Source organism: Microtus oregoni, unplaced genomic scaffold, assembly GCF_018167655.1.
Source record: "Microtus oregoni isolate MIOR12 unplaced genomic scaffold, Mior012 000018F_ref0000195, whole genome shotgun sequence".
NCBI lineage: Eukaryota > Metazoa > Chordata > Mammalia > Rodentia > Cricetidae > Microtus > Microtus oregoni.
In genome coordinates this window covers 8,632,123-8,644,252 of record NW_024543077.1, presented here as the reverse complement: position 1 = coordinate 8,644,252, position 12,130 = coordinate 8,632,123, and the positions used below count along the sequence as shown (strand labels likewise).

At 36.9% G+C, this 12,130-nt stretch overlaps 1 protein-coding gene across 8 annotated transcripts in view; it reads right to left on the bottom strand.

The window, feature by feature from the left end:
• LOC121459014 (platelet glycoprotein 4) overlaps window positions 1-12,130 on the bottom strand; it is a 78,541-nt gene that overhangs the window by 26,662 nt on the left and 39,749 nt on the right. For 3 of the 8 annotated variants that reach the window (XM_041668482.1, XM_041668477.1, XM_041668483.1), the window contains 2 exons: window positions 2,254-2,343; window positions 1,558-1,797 (listed from right to left, as the gene is read on the bottom strand). In XM_041668482.1, the coding sequence (XP_041524416.1) occupies window positions 1,558-1,677 (120 nt within the window). In that variant the 5' untranslated portion in view covers window positions 1,678-1,797; window positions 2,254-2,343. Of the gene's footprint in view, window positions 1-1,557; window positions 1,798-2,253; window positions 2,344-8,935; window positions 8,995-12,130 lie in introns of those variants that run through there. The other 5 variants (XM_041668479.1, XM_041668476.1, XM_041668480.1 and 2 more) reach the window with 3 other exon arrangements.

Sequence of the window (12,130 nt, the reverse complement as noted above, 5' to 3'; positions counted from 1 at the left end):
CCAAGCAAAACTGGAGAGGCCATTGAAGGGGCTACGTTTCAATAAAAAAATTACGTATAATTTGTACATAGCATGTATATTTCAATACTTGTATTGTAAAATATAGCATGCATTTTATTAAATGTAAACAGCTGGAGAAATGTAAGAAGAGATGATCATCGATTAGTTATCAAGCAACTGTGTGTGTGTGTGTGTGTGTGTGTGTGTGTGTGTGTGTGTGGTGTAGGAATTCTTACTTTCGACACTCTGCATACTGAGATGGCAGTAAAGGAACTCAGTGGGAGAGAATCTTTCACCTTACAGATTTAGCATTTGTAACGACAAGAAAGCAAAATCCCATAGTAGTAACATCTATTTGTGAATAACTATAATTGAAGTTCATTTTTACGTTAATTCCATTAAGCCAATGCTGCTATGAATAGACATGAAATTTGCTGATATCTCAAGGATTGCCACAGTGCCAAAAATTAAAGAATGGATGAGAGACTAAAGGTCTTGGTAGTAATTGAAATTCCAGTGGAAATTAACATTAATTTGACTTTCCTTGCTGCAGTACAGTTACTGTCTATCTAGGTTGCTAGGATCAAACCAGTCTAGGAACTGAGGTCAATGCTCCTGGCTATGGCTCTTGGCCACTGTTGGTTGACAGTTTCTCAACTGAGCACAGGTACCTCTGGGCAGGACAGGTGCAACAGTCCTTTCCTGGCCTTTCACTATGATGGAGAGAGCTTTATTTCATTTGTGACCACTATTTCCAAACTGCTTACACCACTTGAATTTCCAGCTATCCTGCAGGATGACAGTAGATGGGCTTCCCCACGTTATACATGGGAAATCTTCAATTCATTAAACTTCCTTTGAATGTGAACCTAAGTAAAACAAACTAGGTTGAGAGATGACGATGAATATATCCATCTTCTTAAATCATTCCAATCTGAGCTAAAACTCCAACTTATTGATGTATGACAAGATGTGCCCCCTATATAACAACATTTTCCCTGAACGTTCGAGAGAACCAGATCCTCATGTGAGTACACACTGATTCTATGTATTAGTAATGACTATTCTCACTATTTAAAAGAGGAGTTTTCCAGGGGTCCTAATTCAATAATAAAAACTTTTTAACATGTACACCCATATAGATTCACATATTTTCTTATTGTTAATGAAAATGCAACTTCTATTATAATATTATTAAAAATATACTATTTCTATTCAAAAGCGTGACAGTGTACTCTCCAAACATGAAGATAATTATTTCTACTAAATCATATAACTGTTACCTGAAGTTTTATCAAAATTTTCTATACTTAAACTTAGAAATACATTCATGTCCAATTTATACTATACTCATAAGAGTTTCGGGAGGTTAATTTTGTATTCCGTTGTGATGTTTCACAAGGCATACTTCATCATGTGGGGCTGTAGCGGGTAACATCACCTTCCTACCCAATGCACAAAATGGCCAGGTAACACAAAAACCAGCATCCAGAACAACATCCACAGAGACATAATAGAACAAGCAAAGGCCCAGCAGGTTTTCTCGGTCACCTGTACCTTTTTGATGGTCTTCTCAATAAGCATGTCTCCTACTGGCATGAGAACGCCCCCAAACACAGCCAGGACTGCTCCAATGACAGCTCCGGTGATGAGCCCACAGTTCCGATTGCAGCCCATTTTCCTCGTGCAGGTGAAGAATCACGGTGGAGCACTCGGTTCTCAGCAACGGCCAGGTATGATTACTGTGTTTTCTGCGTGTCCTGATTCTGCCACTGGGACAATGTCATAAAGCAGGAGCTTACGTAGCAGCACAAAAAGATCAAAGTACAATGAAAGCATGCCACCAGAACAGATAATTCTGCCCATTAACGAGAAACAAATATTTTTTGCTTGGCTCACCAAGCTGGTTTTCTATGTCCTTCTCCCCACTCTTGCTCCTAAAATCCCACTAGAGGCAGAGAATATCAAAGAGACTGCTTTCCCCACCGCCCTTTCTAATTCTTCTGTTTTGTAATTTCCTCCCTGGGTAATTAACATATTATTATCTTATCTAAGCAGAACCATGTGTACTTATTTTCATTCTCCAGCTCCCTACCACCTTACCATAGGGTGCTCCTTTACCCTCTCCCGCGCCTATCTACATTCTGCACCCAAACAGAACGGTAAACATTCTGCCAGGGATCCTCCTGAAACCCAAATGTGGCTGGCCTGATATTCGCTGTCTGCCAAAGCATCAAGGCAACGGGAACATACCTTATTCATAAACAAACGGCAGTGGCTATTTGCAAGAAATAGGCTGGTGGGGCTCAGAGAGAATCAAACTTCAAAGCATTTGGAAGCTACCTGTCAAAACGAGAAAGCAGAGGAACAACGCATTATCACAAAATTAGTACTACTATATTTTTAAATGTAGTTGTACGTGTTAAAGAAAATTCCACTTTTCTGGCATTTAAGTTTGTGAAAATATTCAGTAAACTTTTGAAAGTATATATGACTTATAATTTAATCACTAATGACGTTTGGTAGAATATGGTTAATGAACTTGAGTACACACATATTTTATTTGTGTATAGATTTAGCATTAGGCTTTCCTTTTGTTCTTCTTAAAGAGTCTTTTACATAACCAATTGTAGTGCCATTCATTTTTTTCCCTATGTATGGATCCTTGCCAATTCCTTTAAATAAGGTATTATTGTTAATATGTACGTCATGTAGTCAGTTTAATTTGTGAGACCCTGTTTTATGTGCTTATCATGCAACTTTGACAGAAAACAATTTACGGAATCATTGGATTCTGCTGCAACAAAATTATTAAAGTTTTATCAATATTTGAGGAGGAAGCTGGGTTCAGTGACAGTTTTATGAGGGTCTTTCACCTTCCTTAGCGCACTGTCTACTGTGGATTTGTCCTCAGAACAGTTTTGTTTCACAGCAAAATGTCCATGGCCAAGAGGAACACAGATGTCAACAGAACCGTGAGAAAACCGAGACACACAGAGACCGCTTTGACAACACCTCATACAGCCATATTACACAAAGATGAAGGAGAATAAATGGTACAGAATCTTTCCTGACAACAATGCACCCTCTGTAACCTGTGGGGCTTCCCTTTGCCTAGCTTCACTCCTGACATTTTTGTAAAGCTGAGACTTTTCCGGAAACACAGCATTTCAACCAACCCGAGAACTTGTGAGGATTACCTGCTGTAAACCAAGAATCCTAATCTGTGAGGCAGCGATCACAGCAGTGCGACCCAGCTGGCGCGGCAGAGATAAGACCCTGGAGATGAGATAAAACCTGATCCTTCACCCTCCTTCCAGGTAACAGTGAAGAAAAGATCCAGCCGCTCTTGACTTTTCTAATATTTCAAATATGATCTACAGTGAAATCAGTAGTTTCCAATATAAGTAGCAGAAGTGGTCCTTCACCCGTGTTTGGTGGTTCTCCAGTTGTCGCCTGGGAGACTAAAGGTCTCACAAGTAGGATTGCGTAGCGGTGTGATAACCCAGAGACCTTTGCTCCTGATAAACTCTGTTTCTGCTTAACACTTCTTAGACTTGTTTAAGAAAAAATCTTTAAGAACGTGTGCATCTAACAGTGTGGCACACGATCATAGGACAGGACAGGTACTCTGTGTTCTATAGTGTAAGGACATGGAAAAGTTTAAGAAACATTGCTTGATCAGGAGTTAGTTAAAGCCCTGGGTTCAAGAAACTTTGAATCATCAAGAGCTAGTTGAAAGCATGAACCTCTGCAAAAGTGTAAATCATGAAGTACTCCTAGCATCTAGCCACCTGTTGACACCCAGCTTTGTGGTTCAGACAGAAGCAGAGGTAACTGCTCGGGGGAGGATGGGGGGGGGCGGGGCATGCACAAAAGCAAAAGTAGCTGCTTACAGGGAAAGAGCGTGTGCAGAAGTAGCCCACCCCCTGTATCTAGCAAAACCAGCCCCTTTGACCCTGAGTAAACCTGGTTTGTGGTTGATGCCTATATATGTCAACCGCAAATTAGGAACAGGAGCTCTCCCTACGGTGCTGTGCATCTGAGCTCCCAGCCTGGCTGGAAAGAATAAACCTTGCTTTTGCATTCTGGACTTGACTGGATTCCAGTGCTCTCTCTGCGGGGCTCAACTTGGGCACAGCACCCAAGAAGTTTAGCAAATACAAATTAAATCTAAGTAAAGACACATAGTTACTGCTTTTGGAAAGTTATTTAATGCCCCATATCATTAAATATCATTAAAATATTCTTTGGGGCAGAGAGAAGGCTCAGTGTGAAAGATCACTTATCCGTCAAGTTTTACAAGTGAATCCTGGCACCTACAAGGCCAAAACAGAAAATTGAATCCTGCAAGCTTTACACACACACACACACACACACACACACACACACACACACTTTTGTAAATAAATGCTAGAAATGATTCAGTAAAAGCATTTCCAATTCTGACAAGTAGAGCATAAAATGACCTTGAAATCACAATAATGTTTCTTTTGAACTAGATGTACCCTTATTCATCCTTTGTTCAATTCTATGTTAAAATACAGTTGTGAAGATACATTTTCAGAATCTTCTTTTCTTACTTAGCTATCCTAATGCATGATAGGAAAGAGTTTCTATAGAAGATGGGTAGCACCTACTGTAGCATCCAAGTAACAGAGCCTGCTCTGTAACACCTAGAAATCAATCTTAGGACACATGCATCAGTATATTGGGCAATAGAAAGATTTGGGTACAGTCTGAGTTCTGTCTGCTTCAAACTGAAGTGAGACATTCCACACATCACTGATGCTGAATCAAATTTCTTAGTAAACAAAAGTATCAAGAAATACATTTTGTTGGATCATAGTTAAGTAAATATTAATGTAACTATTTATTAAACATGCTTTCAACTATGTGTCACTATTTTACAGAGTGGAAGATATTAGCTTGTCCACCAATTTATATTTTTTGGTGACTGATTCATTATCATTACATTGTATCATCATACAGTTTCTGAATTTTCCCTAAAATTAGGGAAGATACACGTTGCTTGAGTTTTACTTACTTCCTTGACATATGAGTAGTGAGGAATTCATTGTGAAATCATATTTTTTCTCATAGTTCATGAAATTAAACAGAATGTGTTTCATTGATCTGAAGAAATAAATGCTCAGTTTAGCACAGTCTAGCCTGCAGCTTGACCATCCATATTTATCTTCATAGAAAAGCAGTGTTTTGTTTTAACAACTTTCTGTAAATGCAGTTATAAAGGAACACAAAATTTGGGTCTAATAAAATGACATTTTCTCAATAGCAGAGCTGTTCATGTTTTACAATAGGCCATTTCATTTCATATCTTAGATTAATTTTCCTAAAATCCATTCTTTAGTGAAGATTATTATTTGCAATAAATTATTTATGGCTTGAAGCACTGAAATTTAGAAAGCAAAGAATAACCAAGAACAGAGAATTCTCTGGACTAATCTCAAAGAAGAGGGGCAAAGGGTGCAGGATCTAAAATGTCACTCGTTACATACCTGTCTTGACTCTAAGGTGGATCAGCTTCTATCTCCTATCTGGTGTATTAAATACATACAGATTCCTCTTCCTGGACTTTTGAATGGAGTTTATAGTTTACAAGGTCTTTAAAAGAAGCAAGGGAAGTGGTCTTCTTCTTCCTCTTCCTGTTGTCATGAACTTTGAAGCACAATGCCTTTCCACTCCATGGGGAAGCAAGGAGAAACGGAGAGACTCGGCAAAGCCTGAGGTAGGATGAGCTAAAAGCAGCCTCTCTGGCAAGTAGGCTAAGCAGTGGCGCAAATTCTCCTGAGACTCTCTAATTGTTCCCATGTGTGCTTCAAGCTGGGTTCCCTCGGAAACTCCACCCAGAAGAGGCATGGCCCACAGGTAGCACTTTTGGAGATGTGAGCAGTGAAATGTGAAAATGTTTCAGCGTCAGATTGGGACACAGGTTTTACTGGATTTATCATCTACTGACAGATGAAAATTCCTATTCTACATGTAAAGCTTCTTCCACTTTACAGGAAACAAGGCCACAAGACTCTGCCAAAACTGCCATTCTCTTCATGGAGAATCTTCTGTACCCAAGAAAAGAGCAGCACCTACCCATGATAACCTTATGTGACAATGCCATGAGGGGAGATTTAATGAATAACAGGCTGGGGATGAGTGTGAGAATGGAATTTTCACAACGTATTGTGTCCTTTTCACACGTTTACCTTCCACCATGTCTACTGGCCTTTGGAGAGTCATGATTCTATAAACACAAAATATATACTCAAACCCACACAAAGGAGTTCAGTTATCTGATAATACTAGATCATGCTGAAACAAAGGACCTGAGGCCAACTTTCTAAACTTTTGTGTAGAAACAGAACACTCGGGTTAAATTGCACATATGTTTTGGTATTAAACAAAAGCTCATAGAAGAACTAAGTGGTAGAAGAAGGGAAGAACTATGGCCTTTCTTTCAGCTATGCCTCCCAGGGGTTCTAAACCACCACTGCAGAACTCAAGCATTCTGCAGAAAACTTAGAAATATCTTGATAAGGTGATCTCTAATACCTTGCCTCATTGAAGTCACTATAATCTTTGTATTTCTCATGTCCATTTACATCTTAATAGATCATATGAAAGTGAACATTTCAGCAAACATAAACAGGTGTTTGTAATGTTCATAAATCATTCTACTTAATTAAACTTAGCAAATTACAATAAAACTTGTCTTGGTGCTAATCTTTTGTAAACAATAAAGAGTTTCTACTATGCACATGATACCCAAGTCATGCAAAGTAAGTCTGTCTTTTAGAGTCAGAACAAAGGAGAACTACAATCTTTCAATGATTTCTTTAGACACAGTGGCTTAAACTTAACAGCAGGAAGATCTCTTCAATGAGCAACAAATTCAAAGAATATCTAGTTGATGATCCAAAAGTATTACCTTCTTTCCCAAGCCTGGGAATCAATTTTTATGGTTTCTATAAGCTGAGTTTCGTTGACAATTGTTGACAATGGATAGACATAGCAATGACCTAGGCTCTGTCTCCTTTAACACATAAATGGAAACTGGAGATACAAGCCATGGGTAAGAATATTTTAATAATTTATCCCTAAGTAGGAATGCTATTAGTGTTTCTTTCTCTGCCCTAAATTCTACGATAGTTAGAAGGTATTCAGGCTTTGAAATCTGAAATTAAAAAATAAATATTTATTTCTAGGTTTTCATAAATTAGCTTTGATTCTGTTTTCTCTGAGTTGTAGTAGATTAAGTAAGATTGCAAGGGCTCAATAAAATCAAACATGATAATGTATTGATAATCCCACCATAAGAAATTAAGTTTTACACATAATGAGTTTGGGGTATTATGTAATATCATTTTAAGCAACCATAATGCAGGAATAGCTGTTACTTCATGTTGATCAATGGCATGATTTGGAAAATCCCACTAAATATAATCATATAAAATACATAAATATTTTCAAATTTCAATAAAATGAATATGTGAATTAGTCACTCCCTCAAACCATGTTACTTGAGATTTTAGTAAGTTAACTCTAATATCTTGGATTAAATTACAAAAATAGTAACATAATTGATTTCTTCAGGAAATTAAGAGCAAAATAGGCAAATAACACAAATTCATGCAAAGTAATTGAAAAAACCCACAATCTTCATTAAAGATAAGAGAAACAACAAGTACATTCAAAATGAATTCCAAAGTTTTCAGTACGCTCTGTACAAGCACCATTCCCATTGTTAAATTTAATTTTTTCCCCAGGCCAACCTGTTATCTGATAATCTGAACTCAGTTTATTATTCTGCTTTAACAATTATCTTGGTAGAAAGTTTATTTTACATTATTTTTCATTTATAGACTCTCAAAGATTCCTGGAGAACCAACTTGTAAAACTTTTAAAAGATTTTGTTCTTACTTATTCATAAAACAATATTTACAACAATGTTTTCCTACATTTTTAAAAGGCATTACCTACTTAAAATCATCTCACAAAGGACTGAAAAGTCCTGGAACACTTACATTTTCAAAAACAATTTAAATTAATTATAAAGAATTTATGCCATTTATAGTTATTTATAATGTAATTTAATTAGATAGTCAACTTACCTAGAATGATTTACCTATACTTTAAACTCAAAATTAGGAATTATGGAAATGACTTACTAATATTTTGAAACAATTTTTTTGAATTTTTTAAAGGCATTAATTTTCCTTTTTATTTTACATTTAATATTAAATTATATACTAATACATACACACTAATTAAACTTTAGGTCATTGTTTGAAGTAACCCAGTCCTTTTTAGCAAATAAAATATCTTTGTTCATTAAAGAAAAGTGCTTGGCAAATGTATATTTAATGCATGTATATTTAATCATGTAGAGAGAAATCAAGTTCACTAAAAGTTGTGCATTGAAAGTTCAACAATAAGCCAATAACATGGAAAAGTAACAGATAACAAATTGCATACAAAACACACTGTTGGTATAAGATTAAGAAGCCATTTGCAGAAACCAACCTCACCCTATCAGTGCTCACTAAGAATGCTCCTTGTCACCATTTAAAGGAAACATATTTAAGTAGACAATTTAAAATAGAACTCAAATTGGATTTAGATAATTTTAAATATTGAAAAGTTAATGTTGACAATTACAGATGATATCAAGAATCATAAATTCAAATGTCATTAGCCACTGAACATATTTTTAATACTATTAAACAAAAATGTAAGAAGCTTGATAAACAACACATTCATTTTGAAATGAAGTCTAGAAGATAGCACTGACTTTACGTAGACTCACTTTCTTTGGTATAAAAGTTGCTTTTTAAATACTGTCATCTCCTATCTATTGAAAGATAAAAAAATTATCATTTTTATTTCGTTTTTAAGTTAAGGAAAGAAACATCTGACTTACCTTTGCAAGGCTAAGGAACTCTCCACCAGTTGCTACAATCATCTCAGAAAGCAACTGGCGAAAAGCAAAGGTCCTCAGCAGAAAACCCCTAGCCTGAATTCCTCATTACTTATGTGTGTGAGAGTTGAAACAAGCTTAAAAAAAAAAAAAACTCAATGTCAGAGCCCAGTTTGTGGTTTGTTGCCAGCGGAATTGAAAAAAAAAAAAAAAGCAAACATCACTGCTATTAAGTTCACAAGGGTCTATTTCTGGAGAAGACCCATCACCTATATTCATTTTTTTTTTTTGACCATGTTCCCGCCCAAGTAAGTCAGAGGTCAGAGAACCAGAGAACCAAATGGAACTGATTAAGTGAGCCCCTCCTATACTTTGTTTTCAAATGCAATCATTATTCCAGATGTTGGGCTGAAAGAGAGTAGAAAGTAAATTAGGGAACTCGCTGGCCCGTTACAACTAGGCTTGCAAATCCGAGTTCATAAAATGCAGAGAAGAGTCCTTTTCTATACTACATAACAGGAACTTGAAGTACGTTCAGACTAATAATATAGAAAACAATCGGAAACGCTGTCAATCAACAAGGATGACAAACAGATTTTACAAAAGGAAATGGCCTATTGTTTTAGCTGGAAGTTCTAAACTATTTATCATTTTTTTGTTGTTAATTTTGCTGAAATTTATGAGAATGGTAAAATTATTCTCAAAACCCAAAAACCAAGAAAAAACCTAAATGTCTTCATCCAAAATATAACTAGCAAAAACCACTCAAATCTAAATACTACTGAGCATGGTGTCCCAGGGCAGAAGGTATATGTGCCTCAGTAACCTTGGGTGGAACTAATAGTATTGGTGCCTAACCAAACAGAAGACCTTGCACTTTGGGAAAAGCAAGATTCTCAAAATGAGGACTACTTTCATAAGATCCCAGGACCAGACAGGCGACCCCTCCAGAAGGTTACTCTGGCCTAGAGCTGGCAGGGTCGCTTGAAATCTGTTTGCAAGTCTCTCCTGAAATGAAGCAACCTAGGAGGCACTGACAGGGATATATTTAGTCCACGGGCTCAGGTTTAAGACAGTTCTTGGCTTTAGATTGCTCCTGCTGTCTCCTGTAGGCGTGTCTCACTCATTGGGTTGAAATATCATAGGAGAAAAACCTCAGACACCTTGTTCACATTAATCTTGACCAAGATTTTCAGGGAGAATATAGCGACATATTCATCTAACTATAAACAAGAAGCCATTGAAATACTTCAGGTTTTTTTGGATTTTCACTTTGATTTCAGACCACTTACTTGGGGAGAAAGATAAAATGATTTTGTGTAACCTCAATATAAATTAATTACCCTATTCATTTCAAAAGGGTTACTTAGAGATTCCAGAAAAGGAAACTATAGGCAATCTTCTTATAACTGTGACAAGGGAGGATGAAGAATATCTTAATAAATATTTTCATTGAGATTGTGTATTTTATAAATATCTGTTATGGACTTCATTCTTTTTGATATAAATACTTTTCCTTAAATTAAATTCTCATGCATATAAATATCAACACGACAGTCTAGAAACAGCTTTTCAACACAAAGGCAGAAAAGGTCCGTCTTAGAGAGAATATTGACCACTAACAGACTGTGAACACTAACAGAAAAACATATTTCCTGAAAATAGATGCCTAAGTGAATGCCGCATTTTCTTGGATTGTGTTTTAGTCAGCAGTTTAATGTCATCGTCAGGCTCTCTCTGAAGAGCAAAGTGTTGCAGACTCCATTGAACAGGCTAAAGAACGAAGTTTACACTCTGAGGGGCCACTGGTGAATGTTCAGCTGCATAGTCAACACAGTCAACAGTGCCCAAGGAACTTGAATGAGACCCAAAAAGCACACAGAAGAATCAAATGCACAACATGAATGTCAAGAAAACACAAGCTGAGCAATAAGTCGCTTAAAAATATTATGTCCATTTGAAAGTAAGGATTTAGGTTGTTTTTGTATGTCTGTATATGTGTATTTATGGAGAAAGAGGATATGTACATGTATGTGTATTTATGTATGTGCAAAACATATTCAACATATTCATACAGAGATATGTGTCCATATATTCAATGCATATGGAGGGGAGAGGGCAACTCTGTGTACAATTTGTCCATTTCTTTGTTGTTTCTTGATACAAGGCCTTTCATTGGAATTAGGGACTCGGTGACTGGGCTAGAATGGAGGGCCATAAGTTCCCAGCTGTCTGCCTGTCTCCATCTCCCCAGCACTGGGAGTCGAATGGCCAGGCCTGGGGTTCTTTCATGGATTCTGGCAATGGGGCTCAGATCCTCAAACACTTTGCTTGCTGAGCTATTTCAGCAGGCCGAGATTTTCATTCTTAATGATCCCTTAACCGTATTTGTAGCTGATGTATTCTATGTGAAGTACATGTAGCCTTATGGTTAGCCATTGCAGCAATACACAAACAGATACGCGTGGCAGAATAGGAAAGTCAGTGGACGCAAGGCATCTTGGGAACGTCTCATTGCTATGAGAACACCAGTCAGATGTTTTTTTTTTATCTTTTTCTTGCTAGATAAGAATTGACTCGAGTGTGCATCAGGCGTCAAATACCAATCCTTTGGTCTGCTTTTGTCTGCTTTGCTCTACAGTTTTGTCAAGTTATACAAGAAACTCCAAAGCTATAGATGGTAGAGAAGCAGAAAATCTTTTGACATTTGATATTAAAAAAAATGTTTAACTGAAAAGGTTACTATTTAAAAAGTATTTTTAAACTACAGAATTTAGTATTTTATTCATTAACTTCCTCTCGTTCGCATTTAAAGGTTGTGTCATGGTTACAATGCTTCTCCTTGCTTGAAGATTGCAAAAAATAATGTGCTTTTCCCAACAGTCATGGGTTTTTTTTTGGATTTTTTTTTTTGCATTTTATTTATTTATTTATTTATTAAAGATTTCTGTCTTTTCCCCTCCACTGCCTCCCATTTCTCTCCCCCTTCCCCAATCAAGTCCCCCTCCCTTGTCAGCCCAAAGAGCAATCAGGGTTCCCTGCCCTGTGGGAAGTCCAAGGACCACCCACCTCCATTCAGGTCTAGTAAGGTGAGCATCCAAAAGTTATGGCTTTTAAAAAATCCTTTATGTCAGTGCTTTAGATGGCTGATTCCTGCACTTCAGCTCTTGTGAAAAGAGGAAGTGCAATGCGTTGAGT